This window comes from Macrosteles quadrilineatus, unplaced genomic scaffold, assembly GCF_028750875.1.
Source record: "Macrosteles quadrilineatus isolate MER2022 unplaced genomic scaffold, UCM_ALF_1.0 Scaffold_55__1_contigs__length_795759, whole genome shotgun sequence".
NCBI lineage: Eukaryota > Metazoa > Arthropoda > Insecta > Hemiptera > Cicadellidae > Macrosteles > Macrosteles quadrilineatus.
Genome location: NW_026542648.1, coordinates 371,900 through 397,004, shown reverse-complemented (window position 1 = coordinate 397,004; position 25,105 = coordinate 371,900). Strand labels below are relative to the sequence as shown.

Genomic DNA, 25,105 nt, shown 5'->3' with positions numbered 1-25,105 from the left:
GGAATCTTCTTTCAGTGTATGTTTTTAGTTACGATAAAATGAGTATACTGTACTGCATTTGTTGATAAAATGGTGGATTTAAAGGTCAGTTTTACCATGGATAAAACATAGTCTATGATTCTACGTATGGTATGTTACAACAGTAGTGTAAAATGTAATTGATCATTTTCGATGTTATTTAGGTACAGGCTGCATTTGACGAGTTGTCTATATAGAAATGAAATGGAAAAAAAGTGGATGAAAAACAAATCCCTTCAAGCAATACATTTATTATTTCTATACGAATAAGTAACATTAAATTACACCAAGCTTCCAAAACCAAATTAAGTAGCCTAAATTAATGCCTTTCAATAGGTAGCTCCCATGGCATTCACACATTTATTTGGGGAAGACTTTATTTTAAATTGAAAACCAAAGATTAGCTTACATTAGCCGTAACACAAAATTATCCTTTGAAAACAATTTTTTCACCCATTTGGACCTACAGTATCCAGCCAGTGGACAACTTCGAACTCCGACATAATTCAAAGATATCAATAATTTAAAATACCAAACAGATTTTACTGCCCCCATGTTAACTTTAATAATACTATCCACCAAGTAATGACAATACCTTTAATCAGTGAAGAAACCAAACATTATCGTAACGTTGTTAAAAACATCACATACAAATTAGAAAGATGTCCACATTTCCAGGAAGTACCCTTGATAACAGCGTAGCGACCTACAGACTCAAATGAATTCATCCGATCAACCCTAGCAAATCACTTATATTGCTAATACTTGTCAGCAATATTTTGTTTTATTTTGTAGTCTAAATGCACTGCACTTGTTTGTTCGTGATTGACTCATACTAACTTCTAATCGAATTAGAACAGAACATATTGGTATTATGATTTTGGTTCGCCTATGATTTTATTATAAGTAGGTAATACTGTAGTTGTCTTAGCTTAGATTTACAGTGCCATAGGTATCTCAATCGTTAGTTAAATCAAGCAAAAATAACATAAGATGTAGCCTAGTTTATTTATTTATTGAATCGTCTATCCATCATAATATTGTCCATCTTTATATTTATGATATTATGTTTATTGCCCGTGCAAATAAAATAAAATGTAAATATATGTATTGTTATGTTCGGTAAAATATTTTTGAAGTTTGTTAAGTAACAGTAAACACCTAAACGCACTCATTATACATAACCAATTATAATAAAAAATAAAAATATTACTTTCAAACTATCTATAAGGATGGCAAACCTATAGCAATAATATAAATAAAATTTGTTTCCAGTTAAAAATACAATTTTTCCTTGTATGATAAAAAGTCCGTGAAGCCGCGACTAAATTATTCGCAAAGATTGCATATTGTATACATCTACTAACTTTTACTATCTTTAAGGAAGCTTTGGAGAACCGTTTTACAAAAATACTCTTACGCTAATAAAATAGTACTGATTTCAACCGCCCAAAGTCTGAGTGAGATAACAAACTGCAATGTTAGCTAGTTAGCCAGACAGCGCCGCACAGTCAGCACAAGTAAGTACCCAGTAACCAGCTCTGTACTCTGATACGACAAACTCGATAGTAAACAATTAGATTTCACAATAAATGCATTTTAGTTCTGATATAACAATGTTACTGACCACGTTAAATAGTTCATTTGATTGAACAAATTACTATTTGAGTTTAAATTTAACTAAATATTAGCATACGTTTAATCTTCCTTATCAGCGTGTTTATACTAAGTTGTATTACATCACACGCTTTTAATAAAGGACACACAGTAATTATAATTGTGTTCCTGTTTTACAAATCACTAATAACCCATAGGCTAATATTGTTGTAAACAATTTTATGATAATGATACTTAAATTTATTGGTACACTAGCTGAGTACCCGTCCTTCGTACGGGGTTGGCATATAAGTGCAAAATGTTTATTGCAGTGTTATACTCTAACTTAGCTTTTGCAATGGGGTAGGACACATTTGAACAAAACTGTTTACTATAATAAAATTTACGATATACTATAGTATAACACATCTACCATAGCCATAATGTTCTACCACTGCACCTAAACAATAGAGAAAAATAAATAATTAAAACTTTGCAAAACATCACAAATTATTCATGCAATTAAAAACATAAACATAACAGTAAACAATCCTACTTTGACAGTTAGTTCTCATTGCCAATCACTGTTTTTTGTTGCTACTTAGTTCAAATAAGCTGTTTTCATAAATGCATAAAAATAATAGTGCTGCACCCTGTTGGTAAATCTCATAACTTTTTAATACTTTCCATATCATAGAACCAACTTTTTTAGTTGAAACAGCTGACTAAATTCTTTAATTCCCTTTAAATATGAATACTCATAAGGTTAACATGGGGAACTACAGAGCCACTGGGGCGGAGCCCGAAAGGGTTTTTGAGATAAGAATATGCCTAGGCTATATGTTAATCGGGAATATGAGGTATCATCATGCAAAATTTCAGCCCAATCCGTCCAGTAGTTAATGCGTGATATAACTTCAAACAAACAAACAAACAAACAAACACACAAACTTTCACATTTATAATATTAGTAAGATTAGTAAGATAACGTACAAATTACCTTTTTTGTACGTTATGTACCAATAAATTTAATGTACAGGATCCCCGTCAATCTTCTTACAAGTTAAACAGGTTCTCTTCACAAAACAAAAAAATACCAACTTAACCATTTTTAACTTAGAAATAAAATACCAATAATAAAATAAAGTTTCTATTAAAAATAATTTAACGGAAATTGTTTGAATAAGTTTAAGCAAGGATAAGCTTTGGCATTATTTTTACTATTAACCTATACTACTATATCTATACCTAAGTAATAATAGGGGTATGTAAACAACTTAAATTACAATTCTAAATATTGGCACGTATGCGTACAAAGTTAAAAGGTAAATGCCCAGGTGCCCTGTTATTCTTCTTAAAGTTTATAGTTCTTCACAAGGTTAAATATCAGTAGCTCATGAGTTTAGAACTAAATAACAATATTAATTAAAATGTTTAATAAAATGATTTGCATTAACCTTCCAATTATAAGGTGAAGCAAGGTTACTAAGTGTATTTGCAATATCTTTACCAAAACTAAGTCAAACCAAGTTCAACCTATTGGTATATTCTTGGCTTCGAATTTTTGTTTGATTGTAAGAAGAAATATTTGAGTTCAGTCTTCTATCCAAAACCAAAGTAAAAAAATTGCAGTTACAATTACGTCTACAAAGGTGAATTAGTCTAAATAGTAGTTAGGTTATGAGATTAAACATGGTTGAAGCATTTTTAAGAACAACAAATTAAATCTATAGGCAAGCATGTTTCTTGAAAACCTTTCTTCTCAGCTCGTGTGCATCGCAAGGAAAATCTACGCATACTGTTGAAAAGATATTTGCCTGTTGATGTGCAGAATCCCTTTATAAGTTAAAAAAAGCTCAACAATAAGCAGAACTTTTGTGCAAAATTTATTTTTCTTTTATGAATTTAAAATTTTAAAAAAATTAACATGGACCATTATGAGTTGCCATGCTGGTGACGAAATAACAACGAAATATAAATACAACATCAAAACAAACGGAAACTTGATACTAACACTTTGATTTATTTGGTTTTTGATTTATTCACTTTACTCGCTAATTGTTAATTAGTCCTTATATATAATACGTGAAGAGGATTTATACGTAACACTACTCCAGTAATGCACGGATATTTACAAACGATGTGTCAAAATTATGTGTTTTTTGTGTAGTCACCCCCTTTTACCAATTCTTGTCTACTTTATTCATCTGCTAGTCAAGCATTGTAAGCCATTCAACGAAGTTGAAATTATTGCATAACACTATATTAGAGGACCTTTAATTCAACAACAAAATATTCGTGTGTGCTAAGTGTTATAACTTCGACGGCGCTGCTTCAGCCGAGATCTACATATCTGATGCCGTCACACTTTTTGACCTGATTGGCGAAGATAAAGCCTTTTAAGTTAGGTATTGTATTTGCTATTGCTTTTATTAAACTCTGGGTTTGTATACAAAACTAATTCAAAGTGTCCTTTCTTATACATATCACTTTCTTATACAAACAAAAATGATATCAACTGCGAGACATCAGGAATAAACTATCGTCGTTAGAATGTGCGATTCACTAGTGTGACTTAACGGACGATTATTTCAATTAAATACTTCAATGAAAAAATTCAAACTGCAAGACAATGTTAGCTTTAATAAAAATATAAAACACTAAAATTACTTTTATAATAAAACAAATTAAACATATTATGACTTGTAATTTAGATAAGCCACTAAATAGCATTAATTTAGCACAAGTAATTAATCATCGAACATATATAAAGGTCTTAACATTTTTTAGATCACTGGCTATTCTTAATAGCCTACTGCACGTACAAGTCAACTTTAGCAATACGAACTATAGCACACCACGAAAACTGAAACAGCCTAAAAAATGCTACTATACTTTATTTTACTTTTATTTTAAAAATCTATAATTTACTTTTTTATGATACGTTTACTCATTTATTTTACAAATAGTTAATATGCAAAGTTTTTATGATTGAATTACACTGTGTTTTTAACCAATTTAATGACTTCAATGCCGTTAATTACAGTTAATTAGAGTGTTAAACTTTTGCCTAACAACTAAATTCGTCATAAGAAAAGAGTTCATTGGTTTGTTTACGATTTCTACAAGATTAGCATAGTAACATAGTTTGACTTTAGATTGTAGCAGCCAACCAGTCGTAATCGCGTTGCAGTAATTGGATTGTGATTTCTTATCAAATGATTAGGAAACAAATGTCAAGCCGATTCTGAGGGGGTCTTGCTTAGTTACCGGTACCTACCTGTGCTTTAAACGTATCTTCATTCAGGTTTATATGCATTTTATCTTGTAACTTATTTATTTCTTCGTAGTACAATTTTGCTAGTTGAGAACAGCAAAAGTTGGTAAGTAGTTTAGTTGCTTTGTTCAAACGAATCTTGCTATTTAATGTTAAGCACTCACATGGTCAAGTTAAAATACCCCCTCCGCAGCAAACCTGGGGACTAAGCGAATTTCCCCTTGTCTGATTAAATTTTTACTAAAATATTTCCATAAATAAGACATATTTATTCCCAATTTAAATAGCGTTAGATTTAACAAGTGCTTAGGTTTGGTGTTAGGTTGGTGGGGAAGGCAAAGAGTGTTTTTTGACCAAACGTCATTAGTATAGATAGTATGAAATAAATAAATTTGCCAAATTTTATCAACATATATCCATAATCAAGTAAACTACAAAAGTTTTAATTTTTTCCCTACGAATAACATGGGAATTGAAAATTTACACTTTTTTGAATTTTCTCTATAACTATTAGGCATACAACAATGCTTCAATATACTAAATTATTTCTTTTTTTAAGATCTTCAAAATGGTTGGGAAAGATATTCCAAAATGTTATGTTTTTCGAGTCAAAAATGGGAAAAATCCATTTTTACCCCCACGGTCATTTTATCATTTTACCCCCATTTTTTCCCATGGTCCGATCATGCTGGTTCGCGAACTCGTTCAAATAAATGTATGTTTAGACGTTTGTACCAAATTTCTTCAAAATCTGGTCACTTTTGTTCGAGTTATCGTGCTAACGGACACATATATTTATGAATTTGAACGAATGGTGTTTTTGGCCTCTGGGGACATCAAAATGAAAAAGTAAATCGGCCCCGTGCCTAGGTCTTAACAGGAGACCTACGGTAATAGCTACTTCCCTATAGGGAAATTCGCTAAAATAAATACTGTAGAGCGTACATAAAAAACGCACCTTTAATGTATTCTTGTTTGTTAGATTGACTGGCTAGTATAACCATAGATTACAGTATGGAACAGATCGTTGTTTACTCCTTTAATCCATCTATGGTAACAATGATCGGTACGAATGTTGTCTGAACGCTGTTTTCAAAGTGAAATAACTTAAGAGTTTTGATAATGCACTCCTTGGGTAAAATCTATCTCGTCCTAAAAATACAGGGTTATTCTAAATGATGGACCCATTTTTAATGCTTTATAATTTTTATACTATTAAACTTACCGCTATAAAATACACATCAAACGAAAAAGCAACTCAAAGAGTTTATGCCTTTCAAAGACACATCATTTAACAAAATCGATCCAACAGAACTGTAGATTTAATTGTACAAAGTTAAAAAGTAACCTCCAACTTTTTTTACCACTAGAAATTTGGAGGATACTTGACGTTTTTGCAAATAACTTTTAAATGGTAAGGAAATCGACCAAAGTGGAAGTTAATATTCCGAAAGAGAATAAAATTTCCTACAATCTACTATTACGCATATCTTGAAAATACTCAATAAATAAAGCCTAAATTTGGCTTAAAATAAAAAAATCGAAATTTAATGTTTGCTATGTTTATTGTCTACATTGGAGACGGGGATTTTCATTTTTTTTTTTCATTTTGAGGCAGTTTTTGGTACCTTTCTTGAGTATTTTCAAAAAAATGCATAGTAGTAGATTGTAGGAAATTTTATTCTCTTTCGGAATAATACCTTCCACTTTGGTCGAGTTTCTCACCATTAAAAGTTATTTTCAAAAACGTCAAGTAACCTCCAAATATGTAGTGGTAAAAAATTTGGAAATTACTTTTTAACTTTGTACAATTAAATCTATAGTTCTGTTGGATCGATTTTGTTAAATGATGTGTCTTTGGAAGGCGTAAACTTGTTGAGTTGCTTTTTCGTTTGATGTGTATTTTATAGCGGTAAGTTTAATAGTATAACAATTATAAAGCATTAAAAATGGGTCCATCATTTAGAATAACCCTTTATATTAGATAAGATTTTTAATTCTCTTGTCTATGATAAGATGCTTCAGTCTTTTCAAAGTGAAAATTATCGTTCGGTAATGTAGGTTTGTTCTTTTTAACGAACGCAGACGACCTTGAATTGATTATCTCCAATTCATGTTATTTGACGGCTCTGTGACCCATAGAATTCAGATTTCAGAAATATGTTTGTCTGCAAACATTTTGTTTATTCACATGAAATTAAGAAGTAAATATTATTATGATTAGATTTTTGGCAACGTCGACAGTTTAATGCCAAGAATATCACACAACATGTCTTTGTAAATTTAACTCAAACTAATTATAACTATTATACTGATACTCTCATTCACTGTCGTTGGTGTTTTTGATGCTGTAAATATTAACTACGGTATGTATTTCCGTGCAGTTTAACTTAACACATCATGATACGGTTTTTGTTTATGATTGTAATCAGTGTTAAATGCAAAGTGTCATTTTAATAATTTTATATACACGCTCTTTATTTTTAATTTTCTAAAAATCTTGCATAAAATACCTATTTAAAGGGTTTAAAAGCTTATTATTTTGCAAAACGTAATTGTTAGATTACTTAGAAAAAAATTATAGTAGGCCTACTCTAAAATACATGACTTGGATAATCTAATTTACACAATGAATTCTTTGGAAACGTGTGTTTGTGGACAAGTCGTAACAAAGCAGATTAGATATTAGAACACTGCGATATCCACGTGTTGTCCACGGATAGTTGGTAGACCTGTTCAAGTCATCCTTTGTGCCAATAACTGCCTCTGATTGGCCGGTTAGTCTTGGACAAGTTCTTCAAGCTTGATCCTTCCTTTGCTCTTGTAGTCTGTGGCGAGTCTTCACAAGCAAAGGTCTTAGGCTACTTCAGTGCGCAAGATTATTACCAATTTTGGATATATTTCCCCAAATAGATTGTAAGTATACTTAGCTCATATTTTACCAAATAAAAGAAATAACGAATCAGCATAAAGTTTTAAAACTACAAATTAATTGTGTATCGTCGTTTTTCGCTGTTTGAAAAGTTTTAAAATTGCACTTTGGTTCAAGCGAATTATTGATTGCAGTTTGTTAATTGGTTTTCGAAAACTATTTTACAGTTAGCTCAACTAATTGTTGTTCAATAATTAAGTTAATTAGGAACAAATGTAATATGAAACACGTGTTCACTCACCCACGTACATGTTCTGTCTTGATCGTACTGATCAAGAATCAAAAGTTAATATCTTCCTTTCGGTGAACTTACTTTTTGCAGGGAGGGACAAAAGTGGCTAACAAATTTTTCCACCACGATAGTTAAATCAAATTAGATTGATATTATGTTGATAAAAAGTAGAGAAAGGTATAACAACTGAATATGTTGTACACCTTTTGATTTTTCGTCATACTGCAGCAAAAACAGCCGTTTTAATGCATGCGTTGCGGGTCTAAAGTACCGTAGCATTTTTACTCTCTAGGGAGTAAAAATCGGCTGTTGTAAACAGTGGTTAAATTTCGATTGTGGCAATCGTATTAATCGAAAATATTTATCGATTGATTTATTAGGTAGGGCTTTAGACTATTGTTGTCGATTGCTTGACATAGTTCTGTTTGTTAATTAATGATGCAATATGACGAAAAATATAGTTCACCACACGGGCAAAAGACTTTTTATTTTCGTAAAAATCTTCGTGTTGAGTGGATTTATATTTGTTTTGTGTCCCCCTGAACTAAAAAAAAATGGTTTTTGAAGTGATGTCTTGTCTGTGTACGAAGCTACGGACCACACCTGTTGCCCGATTTTAATGAAATTTGGTATGTAGGTACTAACCCATGGTATTTCCAGGTGTTTTTATCTTTTTCGAAATTTTGATTTTTAATGAGGATTTTCCCATAAAACCATAAAATAACGGAAAAATAAAACTTTATCAAAAATGGCACAGGCGGTTTTCATAAAAATTTAGTACGTTATAGTCCTTTGAATTCTGAACAAAATGGTACAACTCACATTGCTGCAAAAATTATTACGGTTCAAACGTTATTGTTTGTAACTTATGTCATTTTCCCATAATAACCCCCACATGTACCCTCACATGTTCCATGTGTGTGTGTGGGTTTTATAAACCCACATAAAATAACGGAAAAATCAGATTTTTCAAAAGGAGCCGGTGTTGATTAAAATTAGTATTTTTATGGTCCTTATAATTCTTAACCAAATAGTGCAACCACCTATTGCTGTAAAAAAGGTTCAAAAGTTAATTGCACCTTTTGTGATTTCTCATATAAATATCATAGTTACTCCCACTGCATACCCATGATAAAGATTGCTGTTGACAAGCTAAATGGAGAAAATATAATTCAGCTTACTAATACTTTATTTTACAAAAAAGTTACTTTGTTTGATTTTTCATATCTTATAAAAAGTAGAACTTGTCTAAGCATAATAGCTATTTGACTATGATAATAGGTACTTCTTTGTACCTAGGAAAAACCTATACCCCGGTCTTCTTCCTCCTATTGAGGTGCATACTATTAAATTGAAGCTTGTAAAAACTAGTACAGTATGTGCCTATAGATTGCTCAATGTTGATTTCAACAAATTATTAACATTTTTAAATGAATACTCGTTATCCATTAATTTTCACTAAACAGAGGGTGGTTATCAAACACAGTACAGTAATCCAGAAGTTTATAAATTTTATTTGATAAATTATTGGCTTTACTCTTCCAAAATAATGGGTTGCTTTAAAGTAATGGTATTTATCCTTTGTGAGAGTGAATAAGTTCTTAAGATTTTATTTATATTTATAGTAGGTAAATGGTCAAAGTAGAGCCTGATTAAGTAGAAGTAGCTGTTAGCGTTTGTAGTGATAGTCTGGCACAGTTTTACCTTATGTTTAGATTACGTTAATATTTTTGTTTACAGATATATAAATGCTCAAAGTAGAGCCTTATTATGTGGAAGTGGCTGTTTGCATCCCTAGTTGTGTCTCAGTACGCAAACACATTCACCTCAGCGGCTTTTGAAAGTGAGTAACTTATAGTTATATTTTAATGTAGGGTTGTTTAATATTTGGTCCTGTTAAGAAGTTAACATTATATTACATTTTAAACTCACAACAATGTAATTTAAAAACAAAGTTTATTTCACCTATATTACAATCTATAATAAAACATTGAAAGTGGTGTAAACATGTTCTTACCATTTACACATCCTACTAATCCTATCCTACTAATATTATAAATGAGAAAGTTTGGATGTATGGATGTATGGATGTATGGATGTATGTTTGTGACAAGTGAACGCGAAAAATACTGGTCGGATTGGGCTGAAATTTGGCATGATGATAGCTCACATTCCCGATTAACATATAGGCATATTCTTATTTCAAAAATCCTTTCGGGTTCCGCCCCAGTGGCTCTGGAGTTTCCCATGAACCTTATGAGAAATGGAATTATTGAATCTTAACAGCTGTTTCAATTAAACAAGTTGGTTCTGTTCTATAATGTTATATAGCATTAAAGTTACAAGGATTACCAACAGGGTGCAGCACTATTATTTCTTTTACATTTATGACAACAGCTAATTTGCAACCAAAAGGTGAGTGAGCGTAGCGAACGAACTTCAACCTGGAGGCGAGTTAGCGTAGCGAACAAGCTAACCTGAAGGCAAGTGAGCGCAGCGAACGAGCTCCAACCTAAAGGTGAGTGAGCGTAGCGAACGAGCTCCAACCTAGAGGTGAGTGAGCGTAGCGAACAAACTTCAACCAGGACGTGATTGAGCCATGCGAACGAGATAATCTTGAAAATAAAGAAGTTAAACGGGGCAAAGCCCGCGGGTTACAGCTAGTTTCTTATATGCATCACCAGATAAAACCTTACTGAAGATGCCAGTCCTTAATGTTTGCTTTGTTAAAAGTTAGTTTGGGCATATTTATGCCTTTGGCATTTTTAACGTTTTTGTGAGGGATATGGGGAACGGTCTAAGCTCTACTGGTTTTGTTACTATCTAATAATGATTTTTCATGGATAGAATCACTAATTTATAGCCTGACTAGCTGTTGTACCCGTGCTTTGCAACGGGAAGAGGACACAAAATAGAAACATTTTAATCTTTATCTCTTGCATATAATAGTTACACATCCGCCAACGCTTTTAGAAACAAAATTCAACTTTTATGGCCTTAATAGAAACGTTTTAAGTTATTACTTTTAAATCTGGTAAGTAGTGGATACCACCATTTTGGTTTTGATTAATTTTAAATCTTGTGTAGGCTGATATGAGAAAAACTGACCAAATCTTCGAGTAAAACTTTGACATACATGATTTACCAGATTTACCTTCATCTCCCTTAATTACACATCTTTTAATTTATTATTGACATTTTAAATTTCAATTTTGGGCCTGGAAACGATCTTGCTTGGAATCAAACCAGCGACCTCGGAATTTTAAGGGGAGCAATATATATATAACCATTCGGCTACCTAGACAATTATGATAATGACACAATATTTTTTCATCAAAAGAGCTTCATTTTACTTTTACTTTCAACAATCCAAGATACAAAACAGAGCAATTATTGATTTTATATCTTGTTTGTTAAATTTAAACAAACATCTTATATGTCGAGTCAGGTTTGACTCTAAATTAAAATATTTCCTCAAAATAATTGTAATCAAATTAATTTTGTGTAAATTCTATATTGTTAACTGATTTTGTTTTGTTTATTATTCACATTTTATAAATAAACGTACCGTGTGAAATACCCTAATGTTATATTTGTAAAGTTTTTCAAACTGACACCGAACAGCTAGTGTACATCAAGCAGAATAAACCAATTACGCAGTCAATGTGCAACTGTAAGAATAGCTTGTGAATTCCAGTGCTCAAATTTTTACTGTGGGTGGTCAGTTTTGCAATAATAAACTTGTAACTTGATTCTCGCCAAGAAAACATTTTGAGCTTTAAACATGTATTTGCTTGCTTCAAAACGCAATTCTAGAGTTATATAAATGCACAATTTTTGCAGAGTTCAAAGGCAGTGTGGGATGTCCTCCTATGCAGTTCCTGTGTATGGACGGAGAGTGTATCTCCGAGGAAAAACATTGCAACGGACACCCGGATTGTATCGACGGAACTGATGAACACAACTGCGGTTTGTATCCAGATCCACTATTCACTAAAATAATTAAACCATCTTACTTAGTCAAAACATGTTACCAACAAAGTAGCTCCTAGTCTTAAATTCATTCTGTGGTAATATGCTCCATCTTCATCCCATAAACTCATATTATACAGTGTGTAAATTAAGTATTGAAACAAATATGTATTTTTAATACCCCCGCCGCAGCAAACCTGCAGACTTAGCGAATTTCCATCTGCCTGATTAGATTTAAACTAAATTGTCTCCTTAAAAATATCACATTTATTCCCTATTTAAACAGAATTAGTTTAATGAGTACTTAGGTTTGCTGCAACAGGGAGGGTAAAAAAGTTTTTTTTTAATGTAAAATATTAAAAGGTACTATGGTTTAGTAAGAAATTAATGTATTTCAAATTTTATCAAAATATGTTCATAAACAAGCAAACTACAACAGTTGACTTATTCTCCATAAGAATAACATGGGAATTTTAAAATTACAATTTTTTTGAATTTTCTCCGTAACAATTAGGCGCATAATAACGCTTCAACATACTAAATTATTTGTTTTTTTAAGCTCTACAAAATGGTTTAAAAAGAAATTGTGAAATTTTGTGTTTTTAGGGTCAAAAATGGGAAAAACCTATTTTTACCCCATAAAACCCCCCATAAACCCCCGTTCCCATAGTCCGATCATGCTGGTTCGCAAACTCATTCAAGTTTATCCTGCCTTACACCTTCAAACCAAATTTTATCAAAATCGGACAAAAATTACTCAAGTTATCGTGCGGATGGACATATATATATATATATATATATAGATATATAAAAATTTGAACGAATGGTGTTTTTGGCCTCTGGTGACATCAAAATTAAAAAGTAAATCGGTCCCGGGCTTAGGTCTTACCATGAGACCTACGGTAATAGCTACTTCCCTATAGGGAAATTCGCTAAAACCGAAATAGATAGAAAAAAACTTTTTGTTTGTGGCGTTGATTGTTAACAAAGGTTCCGTTATTTTTTACATCAAAAATATTTGTTAACCCCCCTAACAGGGTAAGGCAAGGCCACACTAAAAAAACAGGCCGTAATGCTCGCCAAGCATGACGTCACGATAGAAAACGGCTATGACGTATAAGTACTTATTTATTTATTTTCCAATGAAAGATTAAAACAAGCAGCTGATCGCAAACGGCAAAATTACGTGATTGCCGTCTTCTATCGTGACGTCATGCTGGACGAGCATTACGGCCTGTTTTTTTAGTGTGGCCTTGGGTAAGGGGTAGAGGGTGACTTATTTTTTCAAATAGCAACCCCTATTGAGTGACCCCTCATTTTGAAGGATATGTCAAAAGAAACACAATGACGCAAACCCGAGGTGGAAATCTCACCCCTAGCCAAAATGGCAGGTATTCCAAAATTTGATTTACTGTATGTAAAAAAGCACCAATTTCACAAATATGGAAACAAATCTATATTTTTAGAAGCGAAATATATTTTGTGGAATTGATTGCTAACATAGGTTCCGCAATTTTTTACATCAACAATATCTTTTAACCCCTTTAACAGGGTAGGGAGTGGGGGTGATTTATTTTTTTAATAACAACCCCTATTGAGTGACCCCTCATTTTGAAGGGTTTGTCAAAAGAAATACAATGACACAAACCCAAGGTAGATATTTCATCCCCAGCCTAAATGGTGGGTATTCCAAAATTTGATTTATGCGAAGAAGTAAGTAAGTGATTTATGTGAAAAAGCACACATTTTGGAATACCTGCCATTTTGGCTAGGAGTGAGATATTCACCTTGGGTTTGCATCATTGTGTTTCTTTTGACAAGCCCTTCAAAATGAGGGGTCGCTCAATAGGGGTTGCTATTTTAAAAAATAAGTCACCCCCTACCCCCTACCCTGTTAGAAGGGTTCAAAAAATTTTTTAGTGTAAAAAATTGCAGAACCTTTGTTAAGAATCAATGCTACAAATAGAATATTTCTATCTATTTCGGTTTTAAAATACAAAATAATTATTGGACCTAGTATTTTTTGGTCTCATATCATCAATAAAAAAGTTGTCAGGTAAATTCTGAGAAAAATCAGTAGTTTTTTTTCTATAGTTCAAACTTGAATTCCAGCTGTTTTTGCTTTTAATAAATGGTCCAGCTGAATAAACAGCTGACATTTATTCAGTGAAAAAGCTGCAAACATAACCCCACTCCATTCTACACTCATCTACATCTTGCATCATTTATTCAGTTTTATATACACACCTAGGCTGTGGCTCAAAAGTAATGGTAATGTTATTTGTTTTAGACGTAATAAGGTGTCTTGCGCCAATGTACTTTGAGTGTGATAACAACCGATGCGTCAGTTCTTCGTTCGTCTGCGATGATGACAACGATTGTGAAGACTGGTCCGATGAAAAAAATTGCAGCGATCACAGTGTAAGTGCATTGACCTTTGATATAATATTTTACTTGAAGAATTTGCAACTTTTCCCAGGTTGTTGATTTTAATTGAGTAAAATATTGCCAGAGTCTTTAAATTTACTTGTACAGATTCCCTGGAAATTAAACCGCTCTGTCTTACACTGAAGTCCTTTGGGAATATCATCTTTGTATATTTGAGATGAATAAAATGTAACTGAGCTGTATTACTACAACTATTTTACATATTTAAAAAGTACCAAGTACACTTCACTCATCTTCATGAATTATATGAATATTTATGTATTCTGTATTGTCCTGTATTGCACAAAAAATAAGTGTTACGTTGTGTAACCTTTTTTGATAATCTATAAGATCAATGATTTTAATTTTCTCAGGTAAGCTAGCAAAACATTACCCTTTTTCCTGAAACATCCTACACCAGTCATATGTCTTTTTCTAAACATATATTTTACCAGTGTAAATCTTTTCCCAAGTATTACATCGTGAAATCTCTGTTCTATTGCAGGCAGGAGAGAGAGTTGTAAGCACTTGCAGTCCTAGAGAGTTCCAGTGTTTAGATAGGCTGTGCATTCCTCAGAATTGGGTTTGCGATGGGAAGGCTGACTGTCTGGACTCCAGTGACGAAACCCTCGGCTGCAGCAAAAATGTAAATTATGTATTTATATCTTGGTTGTATATGATATGCAAATAGAAGGTTTCCGAAAAAGAATGCGGGGATTTTGAACGTATGTTGTTTGAGGCTTATTGAAGATAATTAAATTATTAAAACGTATAATTTAAGATAAAGATAAAATGCAATCTAATTTCTAATCTATACTATTATAAAAAAGAGGTGGTGTCTGTGTGTGTGTATGGGAAAAGTAAACGCGAAAACTACTGGTCGGATCGGGCTGAAATTTGGCATGATGATAGCTCACATTCCCGATTAACATATAGGCATATTTTTATCCCAAAAATCCTTTCGGGCTCCGCCCCAGTGGCTCTGGAGTTTCCCATGTTAACCTTATGAGAAATGAAATTATTGAATCTTAACAGCTGTTTCAATTAAACAAGTTGGTTCTGTTCTGTGATGTTCAATAGCATTAAAGTTACAAGGATTACCAACAGGGTGCAGCACTAGCACTATTATTTCTTTTACATTTATGACAACAGCTAATTTGCAACCAAAAGGTGAGTGAGCGTAGCGAACGAACTTCAACCTGGAGGCGAGTGAGCGTAGCGAACGAGCTAACCTGAAGGCAAGTGAGCGTAGCGAACGAGCTAACCTGAAGGAAAGTGAGCGCAGCGAACGAGCTCCAACCTAAAGGTGAGTGAGCGTAGCGAACAAACTTCAAAAAGAACCGAAATTTCTTAAACCATGTCCTCACTCATAACTGCTATAAGCATTTAATACTTATATGCCAACCCCGTACGAAGGACACTCTGCTAGTTTAAGATAAAATACAAACTTTGATACTCTTGTATGAGCATAAAACTGGCAAAATCTGTACGCTTAGGGCAATCAGCGGGTTTAATATGATGTCTTGACTGAATTCTGTAAGCACAAAGTCACAATTTTACAAACATCGTGGAGTGTCAATTTAGATATGTTTAACTGAAGACTTGGTCAGGGAATCGGATATTTCAGGCTTCTGATAGATTGTCGGATTTCTTCTACTTTGTCATCACTTGTTTTGGGCCAGCCAGGTGAATGTCCTTTCAAAACACTTCTCCTGGACGAAACTGATTAAACAAGCAACAAATTGCTTTATTATTGGGTGAATTTGAATGTAGTTTAATTTAACAATGGAATCAAACCCTATGAACCACAGATCAGACTGTGCCTTCTGTTGTGCTATAAACATCAGATATGCGTCAGGCACGTGAGTCACATTGGCGGCCTGCCACCACACACCTGTTTTGTGCAAGCTAAGGTCAAAATTTCCTTCCTTGCTACATGGAAATAGGTCCAAATTGAAGTTTAAATCGTTCAGTTATCTTGAATAGTTTTCAAGCAAAGACCGTTTAATTTATCGGACACCCTGTACAGACAGATGTGAGTTGATTGAATAATTTGTCGGGATAACACCTCTTCTTCTTTTAACTTTCGAGGACTAGTGTTTGGACTAGTTTTTTTTTTTTTTTTTTTTATCATTTGAAACCCACTATATAGCATCCAATAAGTAAAAGTAACCAATTATTGCAGTTGATGTTGTAATTGGAAATTAAAAATATTTACTGTAAAATTAAAGTTGCATTGAGCACTTATCCCTCAAGAAACTCATCGCACATTATGCTCTGAACACAAATTCACAAAATTTTTTCTACTATTTTCAGATTACATGTGATGGTTTCAAGTGCAAGAATCACTTTTGCATCCCTCAAGAATTTTACTGCGATGGTGGAAATGATTGCGGTGACAATTCCGATGAAGAAAACTGCCGTAAGTGGGATGTATTCTAATTACACTTTGACAATTCTTTTTTATTTCAAAATTTCGAATATTTTAAAATTAATTTGAAATTTGAAGTATGAATTTCTGGAGAAAACAGCAAAGATTGAAAGTCTGAGAACATATTCATGTTAATGTTTGATTTGAGGTACTTTCTGTTAAACAATTTTTTGAGCTAGGGTAAATATTTTTCAGCTACACAACAGGTAAATAACCTGTACTGTGAGTGAAACTCTTGCTATGCAGACTATTAAACAAACCCTAGCTCCGTTGAAAGACTTAACCTGGAATCGTTTGTCACTGTACTTCAGGTTTAGTCAAAATGTGACCTAAGCCCTCAGGGCTTGTTTACCTCGTATGGTAGACCTTGGTTGCAACCCAATTCACATTAATATTTTTAGTGCGAAGAATACTTTTAGTCAAACCGTGACAAATAAAGGTACATTTTGTCCTCATGTTCCATCATTATCAAGATAACCATATTAACCAACATCATGTTTGGTTGTTCACAGCGCAAAGAGAAATCACGATGGAGGAGTGTTCGCTAGACAAGCGGTTGTTCTACTGCCACGACGGAGTGTTGTGTCTCGAGTTGTTTCAACTTTGCAACGGCAAAGAAGAATGCCTGGATGGATCCGATGAGGGCGGCCGCTGCAATGAAACTGGTAAACTAATTTTGTATCTACTATTCAAACATAAGAGTTGACCTGAAAGTAATACATGATTCAACATATAAGTGTTTGAAAATATATTTGAAGTATGTTTTACTACATACATTTGGAGGGGAAGGCAAAGTTTTTATGCTATAATAATGTTCATAAAGTGAAAACTTAAAATGAGAATTCCAAGTAGAGATTCAAGCTTTTGGGTACGCTTCATATCCATTGCAAACTTAATGGCCATTTGCAATTCTAACCACTGGTCGTAAATTATGGTTACCAAAATTTGTAATAACCACTCTTTGGAGAACAACTTTACAAGATTCTCACCATTATGAAAAATTCAAGATGTTCACAAAATGATGTAGCTGACTTTTACCGCAATCAGTCACTTGCATAGTCTTGAGACAAGAACAAAAGGGTGAAATACCCCAGCTGGATACACAATTAGTGCAGAAACACTAAATGTAAAAATTACAACTAGGCTATAATAGTATTGTGCCACTAGAACAAAACCTTTTTTTCTCAAATGGAATGGTTGTTTAATATAAGCAGACATAAGTTTTAACTTAAAGAAGGAACAAACTAGCAAATTATACTGAGACCACCATATTTTTATCAATAAAGCTTATTTTTTCGTCAATTGCATATCTTTTTCAACAGTTCATGAATAGATTACTTTATTTTTCAAATCGTTGCATACAAATTGTGAAGCTTTTTGAATATAATAAATTGTAGGATATAAACTGTAGACTAGATAAAATAATAAATTACATTTACATTCTTGCCATTGTCACAACATAAATGCCACTAAAGGATTCACTTCAATGACAATTAAAACTAAGAAAGAACTTAGCAATACCTGATAAAATATTGTTGTTTGATAAACTATTGTGTGATTTGTGTTATCTGTATCTTCCAGGCATGTGTTCCAACTCCAGTTGTCCTCACGACTGTTACCCCTCACCCAACGGACCTCTCTGTGCATGTCCTAAGGGAACGTTCAATGATGGACACACTTGCCAAGGTTAGAACAGAACTACATTAATTATTGTGTAGTCTTTGCTTTATAAACTATACAGCCATCAATAGAAGCTACTATAGTACCGTATACAATAAATGGCGATGTTGAATTTAATGATATTGGAATCATAATTTAATCGTAAAGGATCTTTTTGTTTTTTGAACGTTGGTGGACCAGGAATTCAACTTTTAAACAGAAAAAATGCTCATTTAATGACTTTTTAAAGTAGGTAGGTATATATTTAATTTAAAACATTACTAGACATTGACAAGTGGTTAAGATTTGTTTAAGTTATGGAATTTCTAGTGTAGAAAAAAATTGTTTATGATAGATATTTATCACGATTTAAAATTAATCAATGATCTAAAATAGTGTACAAAATAGAGGGACTGCGTATCAGAAAAGTCTAGTGTTTCAAATTGCAGTTATTGCACACAAGTCCATGTTTACTTATTATTTTTCATTCCTACGTTAAATATGTACCAGTAATGATTGTTTCACAGATGTAAACGAGTGTGAGCAGTTTGGAATTTGTGATCACAAGTGTAAAAACTTCAAGGGAGGATACCAGTGCTACTGTGATCCCGGCTATCAACTGCAACCAGACAAGAGGACCTGCAAAGCTGAAGGTTAACAAATAACGTACTTCTCTTTGTTCTTTGATTTAATTAATTGAATTGCTCCGCCGAATAAAAGCTCCGCATGTGTGACAAAAGTAAATATTTTGAGAAAAAACACACAATCGTTCTGGCCAATGCCAAGACAGCCAGATTCCTGCAAATTCAATTACTTGTAAGCACTACCAACCTATGTATTTTTAAGAAAAAAATGTCCCACGTAGTAGAGAATATTTTGTAACTTTTTATCTTAATAAACAATGCCGTAATATGCTTCAACAATTAACATTACCGTTATATGGGGTGAAAATCTAAGATGGCCGGTGGTCCTGCCGACTCTTAATGAATTGTGCTGTCTCAAAAACCAGCTGATCGTAGTCAGTTACAACACTGTCATCTTATTTAATTCAAAATTTTACTGAACTGTAAACTGTTAATTACCTTTGTTCTGTGCTGCTGTCATAATGGTCAATTCTATCTATGCTATCCAGAACACAGGTAATTTCAAAAGCCTTTCCTCTAAATTCCAACCATGCAGAGGCTAATCCATCGTGACAAATTATTTCAGGACCGGAAGGCCTGTTGCTGTTCTCGTCGCACAAACAGATCCGAGCGTACTTCCTGACATCGGAGGTGTACTACCCAGTGGCCAAGGACCTGTCGCAGGTGACTGGGGTGGCGTACGACGGAGAACATGTCTACTGGACCAACGTCTACCAGGGTGAGGAGGCAATCATGAGGGCAGTGGAGGACGGCAGTCAGAAGGAGGTCGTCATAACAGCAGGTCAGCAAGAGTAGATTAATTAATTAACACAAATATTTAAAAAATTCATTCATCTATAGAGGAAATTTTATAGTTGTGACTAGTCACATAACATAGTGCCACAGACATAACCAGCAATGGTGGAATGTCAAAAAAACTTGTTTTGTTAGAAAGAAAAGACAAGATCTTAATGTTACTATTTGAAGAAGGACCTTCTTCTCTAACGTCAGAAAACAATTATGGGATTGCCTTGATGAATAATTGTGATACTTAAAAACCCTGTCACATTCTGGTACACTGTAAAATACTTACGGAGTACCTACGAAGCAACTTTGAGAATCATAAATTTTCTGAGTTTTATAATATTTGTTGTTTGTATAACTCCAACTTATACAACTCCAAGTGTTGTTGTATGACTTATAATATTAGTTGAAGTGGTTTCTGATTAGTTCACCAAGTTCCTAGTAGTAGACAAGCCCTCTTTGCTTGTAGGTCTCGGTACTCCAGAAGATCTTGCGCTGGACTGGGTGACTAAGAACATATACTTCACAGACTCCAAGTTCCAACACTTAGGCGTCTGTTCCAACGAGGGAACAACGTGTACAGTCCTTCACAACCGCGACATCGACAAACCTCGTGGCATCTGTCTGTCACCGCTCCAAGGGTCAGTTCAGCTCCTAAATCCATGCATGAAGAATTTAATCCAACTAATCAATTTTTAGTTTTAATAATCCATCATGATAAATTTTGTTAATTTTCCATTTGGCTACCCAATTATAGTTTTTTTACTTTCCATTATTTGAGAACCTATCTGAGTAAACGTTTTTGTACTTGGTAGACAAGTTTGAAAATGTATGAAACAGATAAAAAATATACATTTACTTCATTAACTTAATATAGTATTTTTGGGCAGCTGGGTAGTTTTAGTTCTCGCCCAAAAATGTGAGGGCCTTAGTTTGATCCTACAAAACGTCAGTAGATTTTATTGGCTCTAATCTGAACCCTGCTTTCCATGATCATTGGACGTTTAGTCATCATCATCGAACCTTTAAATGATCATCGGTACTAGCTGAAGAAAGAGATTTTTCAAGCAAAAAAGTAACGTGGGGGTCTTGCTCATCTTTTCATGAGTTAAAACATACCCAAGATGCATCCCCATTCCATAATGGTAATAACCTATAATGATATAATTTTTGGAAAGTTTTAATTCCTCCACATGGGGGGATGCAAAATCACATTCTCGATCTTTATACTGTATTTATTTGTGTTGCTTCAGGCACAGTGCTTGTTCTAAATATTCCTGTATTATGTCCCAGCCTGATGTACTGGTCAGACTGGGGTAACCGGCCATTAATTGCTCGCTCTGGCATGGACGGTTCAGAGGTCTTTGACTTTGTCACCAAAGACCTCCACTGGCCAAACGGCCTCACCATCGACCACGGCAACGAGCGCCTCTATTGGGTGGACGCCAAGCTTCTAGTCATTGAATCCATTAAGCTTGACGGAACTGATAGAAGGGTGAGCTTTGAAGTATAGTACAGAATGAACTTATAGTTTGACAAGAGTTGTTCAAAGCTAATTTAAATTGTAAAGTGTAGTTGGCAAACTGTACTTAGTAATCCAGGGGTTGTTGCACATCATTGGTAAATTTGATATTTTGATGTTTTCCAGTGATCATAGATGTACAAACCATAGACAGACCATAAACCAGAGATGTATGGACATAGGACCATAGTTTGTTAATCATTTAGTTATAAGAGTAAAAATGTAAACTATCACTGCATGTGTATTTTGTCACACTTGGGTGTTATATTTAATCAGAAGCCTGACTTAACTTGACTTTTTAAAAGCCAAAAAAGCCTTAAAATTCAAATTATACCTTTTGCTTAGGAGTGTTAATATTGTTTTTTTCTGACTTCAAAGAAAGCTCTTTTCTTTTTAGCTTTTCGGAAATGTGAAATGTGTTATGACAATAAAGTTATATTATTATTATTAATTGTTGTTTTGTGGGAAGCCATTAAATACCCGTACAAAGTGGCTGTATTTGGCAAGTTGGAGGCTCAGCCCACAGTGCCATGGACTTGGGCCCAAGGCAGCGATGTGGGTTTGGATCCTGGAACTTGCCACTAACAGGGTCACCCCTTGCTTTGCTTGTTATGTTCCTCATTAGAAAAACCTCTTTAGACAAAATCTACTTTGCTGATCTTGTCTTGTAGGTGGTTTTGTCGGAGGCTATCAAGCACCCGTACGCAGTGGCTGTGTTTGAGAGCAACATCTACTGGAGTGACTGGACTGGTCAGGAGATACTCAGATGTAACAAGTTCACTGGCAAGGACAGACACACTGTGATACGAGAGAAAAACAACCGCATCTTCGGCGTTCACATATATCACCCAGCTATGATGAACACTACTGTAAGTAGACCTTTTAAGTTTACTACACAATTCCCATAAGTCCATAAATAAGCCTATAGCTATAAGCACAAAAAAAAAAGGAAATTACATTCCTGGGCACTCTAAATAAATTATTTTTGGGTGTTGCTAAGATTATCCTTATGGTTGTCTGATCAAAGTGTTTGTGCCTGTTATACTTCAAATGGACACAACAATTATAGGAGGTCATAAGAAAAAGCGTTGTTCGTGATTTCATACTTGTTAAGAATTTGTTGAGAAGGAATACAGTTCAGCTAGCTTACCCAAGAAAATTAAAGTCCAGGGCTAATAGATACACAATAAAAGAACACAAAACATAACATTGATATTTAGTTCTGATCTAAAAATTCTGCAGAAAGTAGATTGAAGAGACAATTTTGTGTATCCATGGACCCTGGACTTTTTCTCGGGTAAGCTAGCTGAACTGTACTCCTTTTCAACTAATTCTTTACAAATATGAGATCAATATAAAACAATAATCATTTTGATCCACATGTACTATATGTAACAGAAATTGCTCCATTTAAAGAATTCATGGCACCAGAACTAAAACTTATTTGGAGATATAAGGTCCCTCTTCTCAATCATACATCATCCTTCTCATCCCCTCCTCCTCATGGTCAGTTGTGCCATACTTACTGGAGTGGCCACTGGTACCTTAAGAGGCACTTGGCCTCGCCCACATACTACCTCCAGGTGTCTCTTTCTTGAGCTTCATTTACACTTCTTCCCAATCTTCTAATATCTTTGATCCCTCCATCTTAGCTTAGGCCATCCTGGTGGTCTTCTGCCTTCGGGGTTTCTATCAAGTATGTTCTTCAATACCGAGTTTTGCTGTCTTCTCATAGTATGCCCAAACCATCTCAACCGTCTTGACTTCTGCTACGATGTCTGGGTCTTTGTAGCGCTCTCTAATCTCGGTGTTATGTCTTTTCCTCCATACTCCATCCTTGAGCGTCGGGCCAAATATCTTTCTAAGGACTTTGTTTTCAAATGTTATTATTTTCTGTTCTGTCTTTTTGTTCATTACTTTTTGTTTATGGTATAACCGGTCTTAATATTGTTTTGTAAATACATAATTTGGTGTTGTGGGATAGTAATTTTGAGCTTAACAATTTAAGCATAACAGGTGTGCTATAGCACAATAAAAAGTAATACATAAGAGGCAAAACCAGTATTTGATTGAATGATTATGTAGTTTAAATTTACAAAAAATATTCCATTTAGTGATAGGTCCAAGAACTCTGACCCACTGGGTTTCCACTTAGATTAAGTATTGCAATTAAATTGTGTAATCTAGATCTAAACCATTTCCACCTTATCTACACCATGAACTATTTTACTATTGCCAAATCCCATGAATTGTCTCAGTAGGTAATAAAAGTGTGATTTGTATGTTCCAGGTACGCAACCCGTGCATAGACGCAGGCTGTAGTGACTTGTGTCTGCTGGCGCCCAAGTCCCAGCGCCGCGGCTACACCTGCCATTGTCCCCAAAACAAGCTGTTGGCGCCCAACAATCACGCCTGCGAGCAAGTACTCAAGAGCCTGTCCCTGGTGGTAGGTGCCGGCAACACTCTCATGGAAGTGGAACATCAACACCTGGGTCGACTATCGGCAACGCCCCTTCCCCTCCGCGATGTCTACAAGATCGGGGCCATTGCCTACAACGCCTTCAATGGTAAATTTAATAATCAAATCATAAAATTTATGCAGCCGTTAAATACAAACAGGCAATAGGCTAAAAGTAGGGTTAGGGATATGGTCATAATGACAAAAAAGGATGGATTTTAGGAGGAACACATTTGTTTTCATAGAAACTTAACTCAAGCAAAAGAAAAAAAAACTAACTACAAAATTTACTACAAACTAACTAAACACTTTAAAATCATTCTACAAGTTTAGACACCTTTATACGGAACAGTACCTACTGTATTTTATTGCTGTTAAGTATTTAATAAATATTATTCACCAAACTACGACAGGCTTGAAACTGTATCAAGCTTTTCTTCATGTAATGCTGATGAACCAGCTTATCTATCATTCAGGAAAAACACTATGATATTAAACACTCATCCTTCAATCATTATTGCCTTAAAATTGTAATTTGATTAATTCAAAGTAGTATGAATCTAACCTAATGACTTAACACTATAATTGTCTTTCCTCAGGCTACAAACAAATACCTTGATCATTTGCAGTTCCAAACTGTTCATTTGGTGTTGCATATGTTTCTGATTATACAACATTATCAAACGCCTTTTTTCAGGAAATTGGCGATAGTCTTATCCTACAAATCATGGCCTGATTCTTTTTAGCGAAACTGACCAAAATTTAAATTTTAACAAATGGTTTTTCACTGTTGCTCAGGTCACATCGTCATCTTTGACTCGGCAGACAAGAAGATTGTCTCTCTGGACCGTATGTCAGGTGAAACTACGGTGCTGCTGTCTAGTGACCTGGGCAAGGTGGAGGGGATGGACGTTGACCCGTATGGTCACAACCTCTATTGGGCCGACTCCGAGAGACAGACTGTTGAAGTGTTCTCTCTTAACACGCATGAACGCAAGGTGTTACTGAGGGACCTCGGCGGAGAAAGTCCTGTGGGCATCACACTGGTGCCTGATCAAGGGTAAGTCTACTGAATATAATAGATCCTTTAGATTCTTCTACGGAGACTTCTTCAGGTTCGGATCCGTTTGGTTTTGACTCCAGACATTTGGGAC

General features: G+C 34.2%; 1 protein-coding gene across 2 annotated transcripts in view; it reads left to right on the top strand.

Annotated features, from left to right (window-relative positions):
• Nucleotides 1-1,510: 1,510 nt before the first annotated feature.
• LOC128981897 (putative vitellogenin receptor) overlaps nt 1,511-25,105 on the top strand; it is a 57,959-nt gene continuing 34,364 nt past the window's right edge. Inside the window, exons 1-15 of one of the 2 annotated variants that reach the window (XM_054400885.1) lie at nt 1,511-1,538; nt 9,796-9,898; nt 11,899-12,024; nt 14,318-14,448; nt 14,960-15,100; nt 16,771-16,876; nt 17,398-17,550; nt 18,467-18,571; nt 19,072-19,197; nt 19,754-19,969; nt 20,441-20,612; nt 21,265-21,466; nt 22,165-22,362; nt 23,784-24,060; nt 24,750-25,011. In XM_054400885.1, coding sequence (XP_054256860.1) covers nt 9,826-9,898; nt 11,899-12,024; nt 14,318-14,448; nt 14,960-15,100; nt 16,771-16,876; nt 17,398-17,550; nt 18,467-18,571; nt 19,072-19,197; nt 19,754-19,969; nt 20,441-20,612; nt 21,265-21,466; nt 22,165-22,362; nt 23,784-24,060; nt 24,750-25,011 — 2,288 coding nt within the window. In that variant the 5' untranslated portion in view covers nt 1,511-1,538; nt 9,796-9,825. Of the gene's footprint in view, nt 1,539-7,688; nt 7,808-9,795; nt 9,899-11,898; nt 12,025-14,317; nt 14,449-14,959; nt 15,101-16,770; nt 16,877-17,397; nt 17,551-18,466; nt 18,572-19,071; nt 19,198-19,753; nt 19,970-20,440; nt 20,613-21,264; nt 21,467-22,164; nt 22,363-23,783; nt 24,061-24,749; nt 25,012-25,105 lie in introns of those variants that run through there. The other variant, XM_054400884.1, reaches the window with a different exon arrangement.